This window comes from Nerophis ophidion, linkage group LG03 (assembly GCF_033978795.1).
Source record: "Nerophis ophidion isolate RoL-2023_Sa linkage group LG03, RoL_Noph_v1.0, whole genome shotgun sequence".
Taxonomy (NCBI): Eukaryota; Metazoa; Chordata; class Actinopteri; order Syngnathiformes; family Syngnathidae; genus Nerophis; species Nerophis ophidion.
This window is the reverse complement of record NC_084613.1, coordinates 32964411-32978583: the sequence shown is the minus strand read 5'-3', so window position 1 is coordinate 32978583 and position 14173 is coordinate 32964411. Positions and strand designations below refer to the sequence as shown.

At 44.5% G+C, this 14173-nt stretch overlaps 1 protein-coding gene across 1 annotated transcript in view; it reads left to right on the top strand.

Moving 5' to 3' along the window:
• atrn (attractin) overlaps nucleotides 1-14173 on the top strand; it is a 192178-nt gene that overhangs the window by 141344 nt on the left and 36661 nt on the right. Inside the window, exon 27 of the mRNA XM_061894846.1 lies at nucleotides 7185-7292. Within this exon, the coding sequence (XP_061750830.1) occupies nucleotides 7185-7292 (108 nt within the window). The remainder of the gene's footprint in view (nucleotides 1-7184; nucleotides 7293-14173) is intronic.

Genomic DNA, 14173 nt, shown 5'->3' with positions numbered 1-14173 from the left:
AAACAAGCAGGTGGCGCCAAATTACTTTTCTCCCAATCGTTTTCTTCCAGTCACTCACACACGCCATGGACTAGGGCTGATGCAACTGAACGGAAGGTTGTTTGTAAACCGGAGCTGTTGTGTAGCCATTAATAAGGATTAGTTGAATGGACCGTAAACATTAAACGCCGGATGCCTTCTTTGGATTCCTCATTGGAGACTTCCGTGTTGAATTTATGGATGTGAGCAACCCATCATGTGTGTGTCCGTGTGCGTGTCTATCCGTAGAGTGAGATGACTATTAACAAGAAGCTCTCCATTCATTGCTTGTTTGGCTTTCCAAGGTTTTCTCTGCCGTTCAACACAAGGCAGCTTTCTTTCCTAGCGGCATTGTTTGCGGAAATAAAAACACAAGGATAAGGGAAGATGACGTCTATGCTAGAACTCTATTGATTTTTCAGTAATGGACCCAACATGCTTGATGTGCTGCCAGCTGGTGCAAAAGGACACTTTTCTTTCGTATGCGTCAAAAGCCTTATTTCAGCCAGCATTTCTATATATTATAGAACACAGGTTTTTAGCCTTTTTGACCCGGACCCCTCCGTACTGGTCCGGGTCCCACTCGAATGTTAACACTGATTATAATCATATTCAATAATTATATCTAATCTACTCACAGTTTACGATTTTGTCAAATGATATTAAACCATGTGGTAATCACAAATATTATTTAACATATAAACCTTAGGCTTAGGTCAGGCTGATTGGAAAATATGTACTACATATATATTACATAGGAAGGGTTTTATAAATAAATGCGACATTTTTTTCTTTTACATACAATTATTTACAATTTATTTAATTCGTGGGATGGCGTGGCACAGTTGGGAAAGTGGCCGTGGCAGCAACCAGAGGGTTATTGGTTCGATTCCCACCTTCTACCAACTTCGTCATATCCTTGAGCAAGACACTTCACCCTTGATCCTGATGGGTCGTGGTTAGGGCCTTGCATGGCAGCTCCCGCCATCAGTGTGTGAATGTGTGTATGAATGGGTGAATGTGGAAAAAGTGTCAAAGCGCTTTGAGTACCTTGAAGGTAGAAAGGCGCTATACAAGTATAACCCATTTACCATTTAGTGCTAGAATAAATAAGTACATAAAATAGCTGAATTAATAATAGTAATACATGTTTCTTATCTAAACTGTCAAATAATTTCAGGGGCTTACTATGAAGTCTGTCACGCCACTCCCTCTCTACCTGGCTGTTAACCTATTTCGGACTTTTATCAGTGAATTTTCAGTTTGTCGCGGATCAGGTAACGCACGCAGATAATATAATGGAGGATTTTAATATTCATATGAATACCCAATCACAACCTCCATGCCTGGTGCTCCAGACTATAATTGATAAATGTGGTCTTACACAAAGAATAAATGAACCCACGCATCGCAACGTTAAGACAATAGATCTAGTGCTTGTCCGGGGTGTCACCACTTCCAAAGTTATTGTACTCCTTACACTAAAGTAATGTCCAAACATTATCTTATAAAATTTAAAGTTCTGACCCATTGTGAACAAGGTACTAATAACCGCTGCTTTAGCAGCAGCAACATTAATGCTGTCACAACTATTCCTTTTGCTGGCCTTCGGTAATGGCGCCATTTCCAAATTATGTGGGCTCTATCAATACCCTCACTAACAACTTTAAGAATGCCCTCTGCAACACCATTGATAGTATAGCACCACTAAAGCTAAAAAAGGCCCCTAAAAGGCGTACCCCATGGTTTACAGGAGAAACTAGAGCTCTTAAACTATCATGTAGAAAGCTGGAACGCAAATAGCGTGCAACTAAACTTGGAAGTTTTCCGTCAAGCATGGAGTTATAGTATAATAACTTAGAAACGCACGCTTACCTCAGCTAATACTAATTACTACTCCAATCTCATCCGCCTCAATAAATACGATCCTAAATATTTGTTCAGTACAGTAACCCAACAAGGAACTCTGTGGGAACTAAGCCGAACAACACTTGTGATGTAGGGCTATATAAATAAATTTTGATTGATTGAATAAAATGTGTCATAGTTTTTGGCACTGAAGACTTCTCTTTGACTTTCGCGCCATACTTCATCTGTTTGTTTGATATTGTCATTACTGCCACAGGTGGTGGGAAAGTGTATTACAACTGAGGACCCCTGCGGGCCATATGTACCACAGCTAAGAAACTAATTTGTTTTTTTTGGGCGGCCCTCTCGGGGGCAAGCAAAGCCCAACAATCAATCCATGTCCTTTATTTAAATACATATAAGAACAAAAAAACACCACAATTAATACAAATAATGACTTTTATATCAAATATTCACATAAAAACATGTGATGAGTCAAAATAATGTATACAATGTTTAAGTAAAAATAGATTAGAAAGAGTTTCTTGATCCTTTAAAATGGACTGAAATACCCCAAAGTGATCAGATCAGGCAATCTCTGATCCTTTTGTAAATTATTCCAAGATCATGAAGCAGCAAGGCTAAAAGCTTTTTGTCCAAGATTTGTGTTGGCTTTAGGAACAAACATGCTCAGTATGTCCTGCGTCCAGAAACACTGGTGTAGAAAGTCAACCTGGGTGAACTTTAGAGTAGTCAGTGCAGAGTTTACTGTAGCAGTATGTTTTTACTATGCACCAAAAATGAGTCAATTATTGTTTAAAAAAAACTCAGACAAGTGAGTAAAGATAATTGTGTTACTTTGACGTCCCTAGACGTTCATTAAACGCAAGAAAAAGAAGGGATATGACCGTGCTCTGATTGACCGTGTCACAGTGCATGTTGCAGTTGGACGAATCGCAGCTCCCCAGTACCGGCAGCACTTGTGCATTCCTGAACTGTGTCGCTCGACAAGCCAAAATTATCCTGCTACTCACTTGGGCTCAGTTTGGTCGTCGTGACAATAGATTGTGAATAAAGTACAGTCGATTTGCTTGAGAAGAGGCAGCAACTCTACCAAGACGGCGCTTGGCTGTAGGCAAGACAACTATCTCAACAAAAGATCAAAGTTTCTCATTTTGTCGCTTTTGCCCTCTATTAGGAAGACTGTGCATGATATGCTGTTTTGCCTCAGTACACTCAAGATGTTTTTTTGCATCATGACTAGGGAAGGTTGTTTGGATTGTGTCATGTAGTGCTTTTGTACTTTCAAGGGTAATTGATCTGAATTACTCACTTTGTCCACAAGGGAAAGTGAAAAAGCTTTGTTGAAATTATGATGTCTCCTGAGCCAAATTGAAGAAGCTGGCGGGCTGTAGTTTGGACACCATTGCTTTAGAATGTCACTATCTTTGTTAGAATTAATGTTTCCCTCCATGGCAAGCGCACTCGTGGCCAGCGCACGGTCAGTGTTCTACAACCACCACCATGTTTGACTGTAGGCAAGACAGTTCCATGGTGTCAGGGGTGTCAAACTCATTTTATCTTAGGGGCCACATGGAGGAAAATCTATTCCCATCTGGGCCGGACTGGTAAAATTATGGCATGATAACTTAAACATAAAGACAACTTCAGATTGTTTTATTTTGGCCAAAAATAGAGCAAGCACATTCTGAAAATGTATGTAACACAAATAATCCTCTATGCAAAACATTTCTAGTTGAGAATTCTGAGTTAAAAGATTGGTGCAGTTTCCATAACACAACAAATGACACAATAAACTTGTCTCAGTGTTTTTACAAAACCATTAAACTTTTAAGTGACACCCTATCTGGGATTGAACAAAATACTAAATAGATAATAAATGACAAAAACCCTTGTAGGTATCCTATACTGTCTATACACGGCCATCCATTTTTGGTTTGGAAAATGGATTGATGGACAGACAATAATTTAACATAAAAATACATTTTTCCCGTTTTTTGTTTTGAGAATGAAAAACTGAAAATGGATCGTTATCCATTATCCCAATTTTTTTAATGTGTTTGAAAATACTGATCAAAATGGTGGAAAACTATTTTCTCTACTCCGCGTTCAATGTTGGTAGACATGGTAGATTGCACATATGCATTGTCTCTTTTCCGTGTCCTCGATGGGTGACCCGGAACAAAAACAACAGAAGAAGAGCCATGTTTGCCTGCTCGTTAGAGAGTCAATACATGTGTCACTTTGTCCGTCTCTGGACATAGAAAAAATAAAAGGCAACCGTTTTTGTTTTTCATTATCAAACAAAAAAAAAGTTGATTTTCATGTAGCATTACTTTTCTACTTCAAACAAAAAATGGACGAACCCTATTCCAGAGGATTGAGTAATACCTCCCGTCTATTTTTTGGACATTTTGGGGCAATAAAGGTGAAAAAGTATGACGTGTTCGAATCAGAGGACGTAATACACCAGGCTTTACGTTTAATTTTTGTCTCGGGGCTTGAACCGCAACCACTGTCTACCTTTTACTTGGCCGCGCTATAAACCGTGTGCTTGCGTAGCAGAATTGCTATTGCGACATTTGGTGGATTTATGTGGAACAGCAGTTTCTTTCATGAAAAATTGCAGCTCAGTTCCATCCATCCATCCATCCATCCATCCATTTTCTACCGCTTGTCCCTTTCGGAGTCGCGGGGGGTCGCTGGTGCCTATTATAGCTGCATTCGGGCGGAATGCTCAGTTCCATACTGCGCAAACTCATCTTGCGGAATAAACTTGTTTGCAAGCCTGATCCAGCCCTCGGGCCGTAGGTTTGACACCCCTGAATCAGACAAAACATTTATTTTCAGTGAATAGTATACTGCTAATAAAGTAGTTTCTATAGTATTGTTCTAACGACAAGGAATTTCCAGAAAAGGATCAGCATTCATCTACTGACACCTTTCTGTTCCATCATCCCTGAATATTGGAAGAAAATTGGCTGAAAATTGTAGCGTGTGGAAAGTTTTTGATGTGACTTCAACTATCTCAAGCACCCTGCTTTGGATGTAATCCAAAATCAATAGTGTTTTACCTTCGCTGTAGGCCACTCACTGATACAAACTTTGAATGTTTTTTAGCCAGGGCCACAAAGGAAGGATCAGCATGACGTCCTGAACGTGACACTTCTTGTTCTATGAATAAGATTGAAACCTTATTTGGGACAAATCACCACTTGTCCTACTTTGACCCAAACTGTTTGGCTTTTTGCCGCTGGTCTTTTCTGGGTGGTTACACATGAATTTAAAGAAATATAGAGCTGGAGAAGAAGTAAACTTCCTCTCGCTCAGCCACTTAAAAGTTCCAAATCCACACCATAGACTGGAGGACTTCCATTTTCTGACATTATTTTCTATCAGATTCTTGTTTAGACTCTCCAATGGGCTAACAGATGTTCCTCTTCTGCTGTGTCAGTGCCTTTTTTTGTGTTAGCGTGTGTGAACGCGTGTCTTTTTTGTCTCTCACGGCTCCCATGATGCATCTTAATCCCGCTAATCGTAATTCCACTGAGATGTTGGGTATAATTACAGTTAGGGATGGTTTCCTGTCTTGCCGCTTGTAATCCGCAATCCCAACACCATTGCTGCTGTGTGGGTGACCCCTCGCGGCCCCCTATCCTCCATCACGTCGCTTGTCAAACTCGTCTCCCATCTTTGTTTGAGATTCAATCCTCTAGCGATGACTCGAAGGACTTTGTTCAGATGTATCACATCATGACCATGCCTGTGTGCTTTCAATTCCAAACTTGACCGTTCTCTGCTGTCAGGTCTTCCTAAGGGCATGCACGTTCCAAAGGGGATGATCTAGTTTTATCTTAGATTTTAGCTTAGAGGCTGTCACCAGTAAAATGTTGTGGGGTAACATTTGGCTTAGGGTTGAGGGTTTGAGGTTGATGTTGAGATTTTACGTCATGGTTGTAAATTTGGGGTTAAGATTAGAGTCAGGGGGTTGGAATTAATTTTCGGTGTTAGGACTGAGGTTTAGAGTTTGCGCTGCGGTTGGGATTGGTATGGTAGGCTCTTTACTGTCATTGCACAAGTCAGGTCTTCCACAGGGCAAGGTTTTGCCAAAGAGGATGATCTATTCTTGTCTTGATTTTAGCTTTGAGGCTGTCACCAGTAGAATGTCATGGGGTAACATTTGGCCTAGAGTCGGTGTTTTGAGGTTGGTGTTCATGTTGGGATCTGACATTAGGTTTGTGGATTTGGGGTTAGGATTAGAGTCATAGTTTGGGGTACTGGGTTGGGCATAATTTTAGGTGTTTGGCGTTGCGGTTGGCATTGGTATGGTATGGTCTTAGACAAACAAACATTGTAAAGTAGAGAAAGAGACTGTCAAATGGCAACTACGGCGCTCCTTAAAAGGTGAAGAAAAAGGTAGACGCTGGAGGAAAATTAGTAAAAAAAGGTCTCAGACTTGGCTCCTATGGGGAGAGGGGGGCACAGACTGGGACTTTGGAAAAATACAACTGAGAACCGATACGCACAAAAACATTTTACACGGAAACCACAAGACTTGCAACAGGAGGCATCCGGTCTGAAGCTGCCAGCCACTACCGTGCTGCACTGTTGGGGGTGGGGGTGATCCTGAAACAACAACCTTGCCACATTGCAGTCAGGATAAACAGTCACGATTGGAATGGTTGTGTTTAAGCCAGCAAAAGCAAATTTAAAATTTCCACCTGTAATTGTCTATTTCTGGTCCTCAAATTCGTCCTGCTGGGCAGATGGTCCGATGTTATAAAGTAAGAGTGTCCACAGTTCTGCCCTCATCCTCCAATCCTTTGTGGCAGCCTCGGGATACCTTGAATGGCTGCTATCATCTTCCAACATCACAGCGCTTACTCCAATCGGCAGGTGTCTTTTTATTATGATTCCGAATAGGTAGATATCGTCACCGTTCTCTGAAAGGGTCACCAGGCACGGGACACTCCTTTTCTCCCAAGAGTCCGTTGTGTGTCCAGCAACAACCGTTCGGACAGCACAGGTCCAGGTTACCCTAAATCCCAGATTTTGTATTTGGTTGAGGCCAATTAATCAATTCCATTTTTTAGATTGTGCAATCAGAGACAACTAGAAAGTTAAACAAGACAAACAACAAGTGAATAGGTTGTTAGGTATGTTTTTTTTTTGGAAACACTTCCTAGCTATCTAGAGCACTTTTATTGAGGTAATATAGCGCCTTCAGATGTAATAAAAGGAATGACGTCATGCTGTTTACATTGTGACTAACGAAAGTGTTCCCAATGTCTCCATAGCAACTGCTAAGGGAGATGCAGCAGATGGCCAGCCGGCCTTTCGCCACCATAAACGTTGCCTTGGAGACGGACGAGGAGCCGCCCGACCTGATAGGAGGAAATGTCAAGGTGAGGTCTCCCACATGGCCCTCTCCTCAAGAGAAATGTAGCAAATGTTCAGGTTGTTTGTGTGAGACAACAGCCCGTCTCAGTGATTGATTTGGACCATACGGCTGTGAAGACGGCACATTGCAAAAGTAAATAAAGCGTGAACGGGGCGGGGGGAAGTAACAACAAATGATGCGGTTGCTGTTTGGACCATGTGCAAGTTCTCTACAAAGTCTTATTCTGCAGAACTTTTACGAACCAGCAGATGTTGTTTGTTGGAATCAAAACTGAATAAAAGTTGTTGGTCGTCGAGGGAGTTTTAGCTCAGACATGCAAATAGGTTTGCAGCCCGCTGTTTAAATCCAGCATTGATGTCTACATTTGGAGCAGGAAATGACAGGTTTAGGGAGATCACATGTCAAGTGTCCTGATTATTGATGATCTCATCAATAATATTATATAATAGTGCGTTGTGTAAACCTTACTCCCTGAGCCGCACTGGACAACTGTATGTGTCGACAACCTACTATCACTGCTCAACTTTCAATTAGCGGGATCATTCAGGCAGTGTTACATTGGTGCCGCAAGGGCGAGGTTAGGGTTAGTGGTGTTCAAGAAGGATCAACACTTCCTGCTTTCTGGTGGAGGTCCAAGAAGGCTTTGGTCTTTTTCAGTTTTCAATTCGCATTCTTGACGAGATTGCTCCCAGCTGTGAATCCCACTTTCTGGTTGAACAACGATATTTGCTTCCTTCGAGCTAGGGCTGGGCGATATGGCCTTTTTTTAATATCGCGATATTTTTAGGCCATATCGCGATATACGATATATATCTCGGTATTTTCCCTTAGCCTTGAATGAACACTTAATGCATATAATCACAGCAGTATGATGATTCTATTTGTCTACATTAAAACATAATTGTTCATACTGCATTAATATATGCTCAATTTAAACTTTCATGCACAGAAGGAAATCACAACTAAGTTAATTTACCAAAACTGTATTTATTAAAGTTATTAGCAGGTGACTTTTCAAATGATGCTACATATTAGCAGTAATGCTACTTTTGGTAGCAACGCTTGTGCCCCACACTTGACAAATTATGGTTGTTTGTTCGACATATTCCCGCTTGAAGCCGAACCACCGCCAGACGATGGACCCCTTGCTGTTTTTCTTGGGAATTAATTTTTCCTTCATCTGTTACCAGTTTCGCACCTTCTCTCTCTCCTATTATCCCTCGCACGGTTTCGCTCGCATCACAGCTAACATTAGCCACGCTGCTACCTCTCTGCTGGGCGAGGGCGTATACGTATGTGACGTATGACGTGACAGTATGTGACGTGTGTAAGATTGTGCGCTCGCTGACTGTGAGAAGGAGACACAAGAAGGAGTGAGAAGAGCCTGTAGTGTAATGCCCGCAGCTAAAAGCAACTGCGTGAGAACGTATACTCGAATATTACGATATGGTCATTTTCTATATCGCAGAGAGACAATATTTCGATATTTCGCATATATCGATATATATAGCCCAGCCCTACTTCGAGCGCTTGTGTAAGTCAACAAAACTTCTTGTCTCCAGTTAGTTGAATTCAAATTTATGGTTAAGGTGGCTACACTCTTTTATTTTGCAAATCTGATGACCACCAATAAGATCAATGTCAGGGACATTTTCTGCGATATAAACTACACTACTGGCTTCCACCCACATCCTCATTTTTTTTATGTTTTTTGTAACCAGAGATGCCAGCGTCAAGGCCAATATTAGTACAGCCATCCATCCATCCATCCATCATCTTCCGCTTATCCGAGGTCGGGTCGCGGGGGCAGCAGCCTAAGCAGGGAAGCCCAGACTTCCCTATCTCCAGCCACTTCGTCTAGCTCTTCCCGGGGGATCCCGAGGCGTTTCCAGGCCAGCCGGGAGACATAGTCTTTCCAACGTGTCCTGGGTCTTCCCCGTGGCCTCCTACCAGCTGGACGTGCCCTAAACACATCCCTAGGGAGGCGTTCGGGTGGCATCCTGACCAGATGCCCGAACCACCTCATCTGGCTCCTCTTGATGTGGAGGAGCAGCGGCTTTACGTTGAGCTCCTCCCGGATGGCAGAGCTTCTCACCCTATCTCTAAGGGAGAGCCCCGCCACCCGGCGGAGGAAACTCATTTCGGCTGCTTGTACCCGTGATCTTATCCTTTCGGTCATGACCCAAAGCTCATGACCATAGGTGAGGATGGGAACGTAGATCGACCGGTAAATTGAGAGCTTTGCCTTCCGGCTCAGCTCCTTCTTCACCACAACGGATCGATACAACGTCCGCATTACTGAAGACGCCGCACCGATCCGCCTGTCGATCTCACGATCCACTCTTCCCCCACTCGTGAACAAGACTCCTAGGTACTTGAACTCCTCCACTTGGGGCAGGGTCTCCTCCCCAACCCGGAGATGGCACTCCACCCTTTTCCGGGCGAGAACCATGGACTCGGACTTGGAGGTGCTGATTCTCATTCCGGTCGCTTCACACTCGGCTGCGAACCGATCCAGTGAGAGCTGAAGATCCCGGCCAGATGAAGCCATCAGGACTACATCATCTGCAAAAAGCAGAGACCTAATCCCGTGGCCACCAAACCGGAACCCCTCAACGCCTTGACTGCGCCTAGAAATTCTGTCCATAAAAGTTATGAACAGAATCGGTGACAAAGGACAGCCTTGGCGGAGTCCAACCTTCACTGGAAACGTGTCCGACTTACTGCCAGCAATGCGGACCAAGTTCTGACACTGATCATACAGGGAGCGGACTGCCACAATAAGACATTCCGATACCCCATACTCTCTGAGCACTCCCCACAGGACTTCCCGAGGGACACGGTCGAATGCCTTCTCCAAGTCCACAAAGCACATGTAGACTGGTTGGGCAAACTCCCATGCACCCTCAAGAACCCTGCCGAGAGTATAGAGCTGGTCCACAGTTCCACGACCAGGACGAAAACCACACTGTTCCTCCTGAATCCGAGGTTCGACTATCCGGCGAAGCCTCCTCTCCAGTACACCTGAATAAACCTTACCGGGAAGGCTGAGGAGTGTGATCCCACGATAGTTGGAACACACCCTCCGGTCCCCCTTCTTAAAGAGAGGAACCACCACCCCGGTCTGCCAATCCAGAGGTACCGCCCCCGATGTCCACGCGATGCTGCAGAGTCTTGTCAACCAAGACAGCCCCACAGCATCCAGAGCCTTAAGGAACTCCGGGCGGATCTCATCCACCCCTGGGGCCTTGCCGCCGAGGAGCTTTTTAACTACCTCAGCGACCTCAGCCCCAGAAATAGGAGAGTCCACTACAGATTCCCCAGGCACCGCTTCCTCAAAGAAAGACGTGTTGGTGGGATTGAGGAGGTCTTCGAAGTATTCCCTCCACCGATCCACAACATCCGCAGTCGAAGTCAGCAGAACACCATCCGCACCATACACGGTGTTGATAGTGCACTGCTTCCCCTTCCTGAGGCGCCGTATGGTGGTCCAGAATCGCTTCGAAGCCGTCCGGAAGTCGTTTTCCATGGCTTCCCCGAACTCTTCCCATGTCCGAGTTTTTGCCTCCGCGACCGCTAAAGCTGCACACCGCTTGGCCCGTCGGTACCCGTCCACTGCCTCCGGAGTCCTATGAGCCAAAAGAACCCGATAGGACTCCTTCTTCAGCTTGACGGCATCCCTCACTGCTGGTGTCCACCAACGGGTTCTGGGATTACCGCCACGACAGGCACCAACAACCTTGCGGCCACAGCTCCAATCAGCCGCTTCGACAATAGAGGTTCGGAACATGGTCCACTCGGACTCAATGTCCCGCACCTCCCTCGTGACATGTTCAAAGTTCTCCCGGAGGTGTGAATTGAAACTCTCTCTGACAGGAGACTCTGCCAGACGTTCCCAGCAGACCCTCACAATGCGCTTGGGCCTGCCAGGTCTGTCCGGCATCCTCCCCCACCATCGCAGCCAACTCACCACCAGGTGGTGATCGGTAGAAAGCTCCGCCCCTCTCTTCACCCGAGTGTCCAAAACATGAGGCCGCAAATCCGATGACACAACTACAAAGTCGATCATGGAACTGCGGCCTAGGGTGTCCTGGTGCCAAGTGCACATATGGACAACCTTATGTTTGAACATGGTGTTTCTTATCGACAAACTGTGACGAGCACAAAAGTCCAACAACAAAACACCACTCGGGTTTAGATCCGGGCGACCATTCTTCCCAATCACGCCTCTCCAGGTTTCACTGTCGTTGCCAACATGAGCGTTGAAGTCTCCCAGTAGGACAAGGGAATCACCCGGAGGAGCACTTTCCAGTACTCCCTCGAGTGTACCCAAAAAGGGTGGGTATTCTGAACTGCTGTTTGGTGCGTAAGCACAAACGACAGTCAGGACCCGTCCACCCACCCGAAGGCGAAGGGAAGCTACCCTCTCGTCCACTGGGTTGAACTCAAACGTACAGGCTTTGAGCCGGGGGGCAACCAGAATTGCCACCCCAGCCCGTCGCCTCTCACTGCCGGCAACGCCAGAGTGGAAGAGGGTCCAGTCCCTCTCGAGAGAACTGGTTCCAGAGCCCTTGCTGTGCGTCGAGGTGAGTCCGACTATATCCAGCCGGAACTTCTCTACCTCGCGCACTAGCTCAGGCTCCTTCCCCCCCAGTGAGGTGACGTTCCACGTCCAAAGAGCTAGCTTCTGTAGCCGGGGATCGGACCGCCAAGTGCCCTGCCTTCGGCATTAGTACAGCCAATTTTTGATAATTCCTCACCTGTTTCCTTACAAGACTTTGCAGATATTTTGCTTACAATTAAGATCTCTTCCAGTCCATTAGACTTCCGGCCCAAAGCTTTGTTAAAAATAGGGCTTTTAGCATTACTGGTCCATCCCTGCTCTCCATAATTAATTGCTCACTAGTTTCTGGTTGCGTCCTGTCCAACTTCAAGCAGGTTCAGCGTCTTCTTAAAAAGCCAGCTAGGGTTGTGACGGTGTTAAATCCAATAGTACGATCTTATCATTGTATAATTACGCACTATAAGCCGCTACTTTTTTCCTACACGTTGAACCCTGTGGCTTATAAAACGGGGCAGCTAATTTATGGATTATTTTTCTCTGAAAGACGGCTATTATACAAATAGTTTAAAAAAAAATTGGCAAAATACACTGATGTGTTTTTATTCTTTGTGCTATTGCGCCATCTTTTGGACAAGTTAGCTCACTGCAGGTGCTGCAGTGCCCTTCTATTTCATGCTTTCAACTGGAATTTGTGTGACATTTTGTGTTACAACTGCAATATTTCCATGATGCAAATAGCTTTAAAAACAAAAAACAAAGCAAATACACTGAATAAGTGTGTGTACATCGCCCTTCTGTTTAACTGATCCTTCAACCGGAAGTAGAAGTCCTGTTCCGCCTTCGAGCAATCCATAGTGGGTCTACTCGTATGGACAGCAGGCTCAAGGATGCAGTTTTATCTGGTAAAGCGAATTTACTTTATTCATAACCCCAGGCAACGTTTGTAAGTTTTCCGATATAACAAAAACTCTTCATACCTTCATACCAAACCGTCAAATGTGTGATGTCTGTAGGAGTGTTTTCATGCATATTTGTCTGCGCTATTGTAATGTAATGACGCTTTGTCGTTAGCATGAGCTAATATATCAACACAATTACGAGTGTCCGAGTTAGTATTATTAACTTACAATTGCATTCTTTTTGTATTGTTTCAGTTTCACAAATTCCTCAGTAAATTCACCAAAACGTAACCATGGAGTTATTGAGTCTGTTTAGCTGATTGGAGAGCAAGCTTTCGCTGCTTGTGGGTCCATGACGATGACTTCTGTTTTGTTTGATCCGCCGTTTTACTGCCATGTTACAGACACGGCTTGGAAACAATTAAGGTATGTACATAAACATTTACAGAATATTAATGCTTAAATAACTCTGGTGCGGCTATTGTATGGAAAGCTATTATTTTTCCCTAAAAAATAATGGGTGTGGCTTATTTTTATACTGGTGCGCTTATGGTCCGGAAAAAAAACGGTATAGTCAAGGATATTTTGAATGATGCAGTATTAAAAAGCATGCTTTAGTTTACAGTAAACATGTCAAATTGAAATGAATTATCGAGCGATTCCTCTAATTGTGAGGGGAGCACATGGCGGCAAGGTTAGGGCCAAGTAGCGGACTGCCAGTCCGTGCAGCGAAAATAATATTTTAAAAGTTTTAGCCCAGCCATGAGTGCAGATGTATTTGACACTTCTTCAAACACCCTCTGCTCTCCAAGGGTCACGGGAGTCCCGGGTCACTGGTGGTCTCGCCTCCTCAAATTGCCGCCAGAAAAACAGGTGGCATACCCAAGTCAGATTTATTTGATTAGTGCGTTCTCTTTTTAGGCTTTTTGTTGTACCTTTTATTTCTGTGTTTGTTTGTGTCAGACATGTTTACTTCACAGTTCTGCTGTAATTTACTCACCCTTTACTGATCTTATCGTCTGATGTCTGCACGTCTCCTTATCTGTGTGTGCATGTGAATCCACCTGTGTTTAACAAGCCAGCACAAAGTGAAAACAGCAGCTCTCCTCCATCCGTACGTTCCCTTTTTTTTCTTCTCCGCCTTCGCTCTCCTTCCTTTTGCACCCTTTCTTCTCCCAGCGAGCAGAGATCCAATTTAGATTCCTCCTTGCCCGCCTTTTACCGGCTCAACGGCGGGCGGACGCCATCCCACCCTATCTGCTAGCCGGGGCTCATATTGGGCGAGGGGAAGAGCTGCTGTCTTCCTTTTTTTTCATATTCCTATCAGGATGCCACCGCAACTAGCAAAGGTGCAGAATGCCGGGAACGTCTTCTCACATTCATTAAAAGTTGTTTATGCCCTTAATCCAGAATCCAAAGTTG